Source organism: Physeter macrocephalus, chromosome 8, assembly GCF_002837175.3.
Source record: "Physeter macrocephalus isolate SW-GA chromosome 8, ASM283717v5, whole genome shotgun sequence".
Classification (NCBI taxonomy): domain Eukaryota; kingdom Metazoa; phylum Chordata; class Mammalia; order Artiodactyla; family Physeteridae; genus Physeter; species Physeter macrocephalus.
The window spans coordinates 155,850,055-155,859,291 of record NC_041221.1 but is presented as its reverse complement, the minus strand read 5'-3'; the positions used below and the strand labels follow the sequence as shown (position 1 = coordinate 155,859,291).

Sequence of the window (9,237 nt, the reverse complement as noted above, 5' to 3'; positions counted from 1 at the left end):
GTCATATATGGCCTTATTATGTTGAGGTAAGTTCCCTCTATGCCTACTTTCTGGGGAGTTTTTATCATAAAAGGGAGTTGAATTTTGTTGAAAGTTTTTTCTGCATCTATTGAGATGATCATATGGTTTTTCTCCTTCTACTTTTAATATGGTTTTTCACACTGATTGATTTGTGTATACTGAAGAATCCTTGCATTCCTGGGATAAACCCCACTTGATCATGGTGTATGATCTTTTTAATGTGCTATTGGATTCTGTTTGCTAGTATTTTGTTGAAGATTTTACATCTATGTTCATCAGTGATATTGGTCTGTAGTTTTCTTTTTTTGTGACATCTTTGTCTGGTTTTGGTATCAGTGTGATGTTGGCTGTGTAGAATGAGTTTGGGAGTGTTCCTCCCTCTGCTATATTTTGGAAGAGTTTGAGAAGGATAAGTGTTACCTCTTCTCTAAACGTGTGATAGAATTCGCCTGTGAAGCCATCTGGTCCTCGGCTTTTGTTTGATGGAAGATTTTTAATCACAGTCTCAATTTCAGTGCTTGTGATTGGTCTGTTTATATTTTCTCGTTCTTCCTGATTCAGTGTTGGAAGGTTGTGCATTTCTAAGAATTTGTCCATTTATTCCAGGTTGTCCATTTTATTGGCATAGTGTTGCTTGTCGTAATCTCTCATGATCCTCTGTATTTCTGTGGTGTCAGTTGTTACTTCTCCTTTTTCGTTTCTAATTCTATTGATTTGAGTCTTCTCCCTTTTTTTCTTGATGAGTCTGGCTAATGGTTTATCACTTTTGTTTATCTTCTCAAAGAACCAGCTTTTAGTTTTATTGAACTTTGCTCTTTTTTTCTTTGTTTCTATTTCATTTATTTCTTATCTGATCTTTATGATTTCTTTCCTTCTGGTAACTTTCGGGTTTTTTTTGTTCTTTCTCTAATTGCTTTAGGTGTAAGGTTAGGTTGTTTATTTGAGATGTTTCTTGTTTCATGAGTAGGATTGTATTGCTATAAACTTCCCTTTTAGAACTGCTTTTGCTGCATCCCATAGGTTTTGGGTCGTCATGTTTTGTCATTTGTTTCTAGGTATTTTTGATTTTCTCTTTGATTTCCTCAGTGCTCTCTCGGTTTTTTAGTAGTGTGTTATTTAGCCTCCGTGTGTTTGTATTTCTTACAGATTTTTTCCTGTAATTGATATCTAGTCTGATAACGTTGTGGTCGGAGAAGATACTTGATATGATTTCAATTTTCTTAAATTTACCAAGGCTTGATTTGAGACCCAAGGTGTGATCTATCCTGGACAATGTTCCATGAGGATTTGAGAAAAAGTGTATTCTGTTGTTTTTTGATAGAAATAGAAATAGAATAGAATGGAATAGAAATAGTCCTAGAAATATCAATTAAGTCCATCTTGTTTAATGTATCATTTAATGCTTGTGTTTCCTTGTTTATTTTAATTTTGGATGATCTGTCCATTGGTGAAAGTGGGGTGTTAAAGTCCCCTACTATGATTGTGTTACTGTCGATTTCCCCTTTTATGGCTGTTAGCAGTTGCCTTATGTATTGAGGTGCTCCTATGTTGGGAACATAAATGTTTACAATTGTTTTATCTTCTTCTTGGCCTGATCCCTTGATCATTATGTGGTCTCCTTCTTTGTCTCTTGTAGTAGTCTTTATTTTAAACTCTGTTTTATCTGATATGAGAATTGCTGCTCCAGCTTTCTTTTGATTTCCATTTGCATGGAATATATTTCTCCATCCCCTCACTTTCAGTGTGCATGTGTCCCTAGGTCTGAAGCGGGTCCCTTGCAGACAGCAAATATATGGGTCTTGTTTTTATAGCCATTCAGCCAGTCTATGTCTTTTGGTTGGAGCATTTAATCCATTTACATTTAAGGTAATTATCAATATGTATGTTCCTATTACCATTTTCTTAATTGTTTTGGGTTTGTTATTGTATGTGTTTTCCTTCTCTTGTGTTTCCTGCCTAGAGAAGTTCCTTTAGCATTTGTTGTAAAGCTGGTTTGGTGGTGCTGAATTCTCTTAGCTTTTGCTTGTCTGTAAAGGTTTTTGGGTTTGTTATTGTATGTGTTTTCCTTCTCTTGTGTTTGTTGCCTAGAGAAGTTCCTTTAGCATTTGTTGTAGAGCTGGTTTGGTGATGCTCAATTCTCTTAACTTTTGCTTGTCTGTAAAGGTTTTAATTTCTCTGTCAAATCTGAGTGAGAGCCTTGCTGGTAGAGTAATCTTGGTTGTAAGGTTTTTCCGTTTCATCACTTTAAGTATATCCTGCCACACCCTTCTGGCTTGCAGAGTTTCTGCTGAAAGATCAGCTGTTAACCTTATGGGGATTCCATTGTATGTTATTTGTTGTTTTTCCCTTGCAGCTTTTAATATTTTTTCTTTGTATTTTTCGAATATTTTCTCCATCCCTTTCTTTTTCTCTTCATCTTCTGGGACCCCTATAATTCAAATGTTGGTGTGTTTAATGTTGTACTAGAGGTCTCTGAGGCTGTCCTCAATTCTTTTCATCCTTTTTTCTTTATTCAGCTTGCAGTAGTTATTTCCACTATTTTATCTTCCAGGTCACTTTTCTGTTCTTTTGCCTCAGTTTTCTGCTAATGATTTCTTCTAGAGGATTTTTAATTTTATTTTACTGTGTTGCTCATCATTGTTTGTTTGCTCTTTAATTCTTCTAGGTCCTTGTTAAACTTTTCTTCTATTTTCTCCATTGTATTTCCAAGATTTTGGATCACCTTTACTATGATTACTCTGAATTCTTTTTCAGGTAGACTGCCTATTTCCTCTTCATTTGTTTGGCCTTGTGGGTTTTTCCCTTGCTCCTTCATCTGCTGTATATTTCTCTGTCTTCTCATTTTCCTTAACTTACTGTGTTTAGTGTCTCCTTTTCGCAGGCTGCAGGTTCATAATTCCTGTTGTTTTTGCTGTCTGCTCCCAGTGGCTAAGTTTGGTTTAGTGGGTTGTGTAGGCTTCATGGTGGAGGGGACTGGTGCCTGTGTTCTGGTGAATAAGGCTGAATCTTGTCTTTTTGTTGGCAGGATCGCGTCTGGTAGCGTGTTTTGGGGTGACTGTGAACTTATTTTGATTTTAGGCAGCCTCTCTGCTAATGGGTGAGGTTGTATTCCTGTCTTGCTAGTTTTTTTGGCATAGGGTGTCCAGCACTGTAGCTTGCTGGTTGTTGAGTGGAGCTGGGTTTTACCGTTGAGATGGAGATCTCTGGGAGAGCTTTCGCCATTTGTTATTGCATGTCGCTGGGAGTTCTCTGGTGGACCAATGTCCAGAACTCGGCTATCCCACCTCAGAGGCTCAGGCCTGACACCTTGCCGGAGCACCAAGACCCTGTCAGTCTCATGGCTCAGAACAAAAGGGAGAAAAAAAAGAAAGAAAATAAATAAATAAAATAAAGTTATTAAAATTTAAAAATTGTTAAAAATAGAAAAGGAATAAAAAGAAAAGAAGCAAAGAATGAAGAGAGCAACCAAACCAAAAACCAAATCCACCAATGATAATAAATGCTAAAAACTATTTAAAAAAAAAACAAAACACAAAAATGGACAGACAGAACCCTAGGACAAATGGTAAAAGCAAAGCTATACAGATAAAATCAAACAAGGAAGCCTACATGTACATACTCACAGAAAGAGAAAAAGGAAAAAAAATTTATATATATAAAATAATTTTTAAAAGGAAGAGAGCAACCAAATCAATAAATCTACCAATGATAATAAGCTCTAAATTCTAAACTCAGATAAACATAAAACCAGAAACAAATTAGATGCAGAAAGCAAACCCCAATCTACAGTTGCTCCCAAACTCCACCGCCTCAGATTTGGGATGATTCGTACTCTATTCAGGTATTCCACAGATGCAGGGTACATAAAGTTGATTGTGGAGATTTAATCCGCTGCTCCTGAGGCTGCTGGGAGAGAGTTCCCTTTTTTTCTTTGTTCGCACAGCTCCTGGGGTTCAGCTTTGGATTTGGCCCCGCCTCCACGTGTAGGTTGCCTGAGGGCGTCTGTTCTTCACTTAGACACGATGGGATTAAAGGAGCAGCTGATCAGGGGGCTCTGGCTCACTCAGGCCCGGGGGAGGGAGGGGTACAGAATGTGGGGCAAGCCTGCAGTGGCAGAGGCCAGTGTGACGTTGCACCAGCCTGAGGCGTGCCGTGTGTTCTCCCGGGGAAGTTGTCCCTGGATCTCGGGACCCTGGTAGTGGTGGGCTGTACAGCCTCTCAGAACGGGAGGTGTAGACAGTGTCCTGTGCTTGCACACAGGCTTCTTGGTGGCTGCAGCTGCAGCCTTAGCATTTCATGCCCGTCTCTGGTGTCCACACTGAATGGCTGCGGCTCGTGCCTGTCTCTGGAGCTTGTTTAGGTGGTGCTCTGAATCCCCTCTCCTTGTGCACCCCAAAACAATGGTCTCTTGCCTCTTAGGCAGTTCCAGACTTTTTCCCGGACTCCCTCCTGCCCACGCCCACCCCGGCGGGTGAGCAGACAAGCCTCTTGGGCTGGTGAGTGCCGGTCGGCACCGATCCTCTGCGGGAATCTCTCCGCTTTGCCCTCTGCACCCCTGTTGCTGCGCTCTCCTCTGTGGCTCTGAAGCTTCCCCCCCTGCCACCCACCGTCTCCACCAGTGAAGGGGCTTCCTACTGTGTGGAAACTTTTCCTCCTTCACAGCTCCTTCCCAGAGGTGCAGGTTCCATCCCTATTCTTTTTTCTCTGTTTTTCCTTTTTTCTTTTGCCCTATCCAGGATGTGGGAGTTTCTTGCCTTTTAGGAAGGCTGAGGTCTTCTGCCAGCGTTCAGTAGGTGTTCTGTAGGAGTTGTTCCACATGTAGATGTATTTTTGATGTATTTGTGGGGAGGAAGGTGATCTCCATGTCTTACTCCTCCGCCATCTTGAAGGTCCCTCTCAGTGTTTTGTACTTTAACTTTGTGCTTATAGAAACATTAAGGAATGTAGTAGCTCTGTGGGAGCATTTAAAACTATAATGCTCAGACTCTTCCTCTAAAACAGTTAAACCAGTCTCCCGGGAGTAGATCAGAAAACAAATCTACTGTATTAACAATAGATATGAACAAACTACTATTGTTTGAGTATGTTGACTCTTTTCTATTTATGCTTTATAAATTTTGAGTTGAGGTGCTACTGGCAGCACCAGATACCAGGTGTTTAACATTTCCTCTTTTTGAAAGTGATTCATTTAAAATCATAGTTTAGGATCATACTATTGATACATCTTCAAAAATCTTCTGAGTAGCCTAGATTCTTATTAGCACTTGGCACTTTTCGGTGCTCCTACTTGAAAATATTTTAAAACAAGGCAATGGTAGGTCATATTGATAACATGAAAAGAAAGTCAAGCATTCCATTTTTTAATGAATACTGTTAGCTTTATTATTATAATAGAATACAGTATGACATAAAGTTAAGAGCTTTTGCTAAACTCTGTAAAGCAATACATGCATCTGCCATAAACAACCTCAATTCATGTTAGATTTTATTGCCACTTCACTGCACTAAGGTGCAATAAACATTCAGTGTCATCTTTAAAAAAATTTTCCTGGGAGTTTACAGGAACTGTCCTCTATAAGAGTGTATCTTTATTTTCAAGGAAGACTTAACTAGTATTACATGGTTTAGCAAAGCACTGTAGAAAAGCTACATAGAATCATTTGTCTTTGATAAGTTGTGCAATCAATTTATACAATAGAATACTGTCCACATATACTAACAAACTAAGAAATGATAGAAATGCAGTCATTGCATAGCAGAAAGCAGACTAATAAGAAATATTCACATCTAATGAGCAAAATACAGACCAAATGTTAGCTATGAGGAGTCTGGAAGATAAAATGCTCTTAATAAACACATTAGATTAACGCCCCAAAATAACAAGATTAACAGCAACACAGAAGTTAGAGCCATATTTTATTTTATTTCTATACATGATATCTACACATGATACCGAAGGATGAAATATCCTGGTTCAGCCTTTATTGGGCTAGCTCATTGAATTTAGGCAGGACCATATCAAACAATAAAGCACATTTAAAAAGAAAACCAGAGTTTGTTTAGGAAAACACAAACTGTATTTTCCTGTATCATTGGATAGCAGCTTTTTGAGACAAACATTTGCTCAAAACTTGGGTATGGATCCCAGCTGTCTTATTTGGTAATTATGATGACAGGTTTATGTCATAGTATTCTAAATGTGGTTAGACCATAACCTGTGGATTCTGGACACTAATTTTAAATATCTCTGAAATTCTGTCAGACAAAAGGAGGCTTCAAAAATACCTTCTGCATAAATATTTATTTCTAAAACATCTGGGAAGTAATGAAACAGACTAGAATTTTCATAGGGAGTATTAATGGACCTCTTGTCATTAAAGCCCTTACGTAGTATGCCTACAAATATATTGCTACAGTATAAATGAAATGTAATATTACTCAATAAAAGCTATTTCCTGTACATTCTTTCATGTATTTTTATATTTAATGCTACATATGGTACAACACTTATTGAAATAGTTGGTATCAGCAAAGACAGCAATAATATACAGTTGATTTTCTAGCTCCCACTAATGCTTTTCCATTTTCTTTCTATATTACAAGAGCCTAAAATAGGGAAATGTGGGATGACTTGAGCAGATAGCAACTGATTTACTGCTGTACACTGGACAACAGTTTGAATTACAAGCTTTCTCTCCATAAGTAGATTTTATACCCATATATTGGAACTTCCGTCTGATTCCTTCAGGCTGTTCTGGTCTTAAATGCAGGCTCTAAAAGTATTTCCATAGCATTTAACAACATTCTAACAGCTAAGAGCGGTGAGTCCTACACAGTATTTTAAGAACACAACCTTTAAAAAAGTAAAAAAATGTACAATCTCATGCCGTATATTTACATATATAATTTATATATTCTATATTTGTTTACTAGTCATAAATTTCAATCTAAAGCTTTTAATGTGCTGTTATATAAAATAATACATTCAACAATTCTAGAGCTTGCAAAATATTTTTGCCCCTCTAAAAACATCTTCAGAATGAAAATCCAGTGATTATTGGATGCATGTGCTATCTGGATATAGACAGGATGGAAAATAAATCTTTTAAAATTGTTCTATTTAAATTTATTATTTCTTTTTTTAGTTTTATTGAGTGTGTATCTGTTAAAATGACTCCTCATTGAGTCTAGTGGTAAAAGCTCAGATGATAGTAAAGCAGCCTGTTTAAAGCATTTGTCTCCATTGGATTAAATGTGCTCTACAGTGAGGAGCTGCACATTTGCCAATGCAATTTCCATAAATTTTAAAATAGCATTTAACAACAAAATAATGCATTAGGCATTTCTTAAAATGAGAAAGAGTGGGGATCTTTAGCTTTGGAAACAGAATGTTAAAGCTATACATCGGTTTAAAAAACAAAACAGAAATATAAGAAGCACATTGTAGTTTGTGCAATAAAGACATAGATTTTTTAAAATGCTTCTTCATTAAACATTTATAATTTATTCTTTTAAACACCTTCACATAAAAATATTTTTGACATATACAGTATCTTTTTTTTCTAGAATATTTGGAAATATATATCTACAAATGACCCAGAGTTATAGAGTTAAGTTTGATTTTTCTTCTACTTTTCCTCATGTCTTTGGACCTACTTCCCCCACCTTTCCTCTCTCTTCCCTTATGTCTCCTTCTGTCGTGATTTTTCTCTCGTGCTCCCTCTTTCAGAATCCTATCTCTCAGCTGTATGCTCTGCTCTGGACTGCCAGACAGGGGTCTGTAGTTCTTGTATGAATTATGGAAATAAGGAAATCTTCAAATTCTTTAAGACAGAGGCAAAAAAGCAGATGGGAATTACTGCGTTGAGAACAGAACCAATTCCCAGTGCAGAGGACTGAACAACAGAATGTGAATGACAGGACCTATTGATGTGGGGTAGGGGCTTTTAGCTGAGGCTCTCTGTTTAAATATGTAGCCCAATAGACCAAGTTAAAGATTCCGAATAACAGCGGGAAGGCTATTCTTGACAGTCGGTCAATTTTGCTGACACTGTTAAAGGTTTTCTTCGGTTCTGGTGGTTTTGTTTCCGTCTTGACTTCTTTTGGTTCTATGGTTGCACTTTTAGCAATGGTGGCTAAGCCGGGGTCACCCCTGGCCAAATTAGGTGTGTAGCTGGTTGCTGTCGGAGCATAAGTGTTGTTTTTCTTAATGAGAGGATCCTTCATTTTCTTTGGCTGTAGGAGGAAAGAGTAAAAGTATTTTGTTTAGTAAACTGTGGGAAGCACGTTTATAAGTTGCTGAGCAAAGTGACCTTTACTTTAGAACTCAAACATGTGCTTTATTTAAAATCTAAGGAATGTAATTTACGACTGCATTTTGGGGAAAAATGAAAAACGCAGATACAAACGTCTAGTTATAAGATTGACAAGTGACCTTGCAGGACATTTGTTCCTGTCCAAAATGTCCATAAGACAGTTGGTCCGTAAGACATTTGGTTTACGCCAAGTCCTTGAAATGTGGTCCTATCCAGAATGTCCATGAGCATATCGGGTCCATGCCAAATGGTTTTGGACAGGATCAAATGACAAAGTCCTTTGGTGTGGACCAAACGTCTTATGGATGTTTTGGGCAGGACCAAGTATGACCACGTATCAAGGACTTTTCGGCATGAGCCCAGGTCAGACTAATAGAAATACCATCAGGTTTTTCCCAGCCCAAATGCTTGGTGGTTGTTTTAGGTCACTAAGTTTTGGGGTAGTTTGTTTTGCAGTGAAAAATTGCTGAGCTAATTATTATTTGCTCCTTCTCCCCATGTTTCCAATGGGCAAATGACAAAGCAGGGGTAGTCAGGATATCCTGAATTCAATTCTTGCTGAGTGTTAGCTGCTTATCAATGTTATCTGTGCAGTAATTGACAAGTGCAGTATTTCTTAGAGTTTCTGTCATACAGACATTTCTCAAAAATAAAGTGTATTATTGTTTAGAGCTGTGTGCTCTGATACAGTTGCCATTAGTAACTTGTGACTATTGAGCACTTGTAATGTGGCTAGTCTAATTTGAGATGTTCTGGAGGTATAAAGTACACATAGGATTTTGAAGGCTTAGTATGAAAAATTAAAAAAGGTGCAATATTTCTCCTAAATAATGTTTAGAATTATTTACATGTAAAGAGGATATTTTTGATATATTGGCTAAAGTATATTATTAAACTTAAT

At 37.5% G+C, this 9,237-nt stretch overlaps 1 protein-coding gene across 1 annotated transcript in view; it reads right to left on the bottom strand.

Moving 5' to 3' along the window:
- Nucleotides 1–5,385: 5,385 nt before the first annotated feature.
- The window catches only part of GABRA1 (gamma-aminobutyric acid type A receptor subunit alpha1), a 60,554-nt gene continuing 56,702 nt past the window's right edge, over nucleotides 5,386–9,237 (bottom strand). Inside the window, exon 10 of the mRNA XM_007120547.2 lies at nucleotides 5,386–8,256. Coding sequence (XP_007120609.1) covers nucleotides 7,945–8,256 — 312 coding nt within the window. The 3' untranslated portion in view covers nucleotides 5,386–7,944. The remainder of the gene's footprint in view (nucleotides 8,257–9,237) is intronic.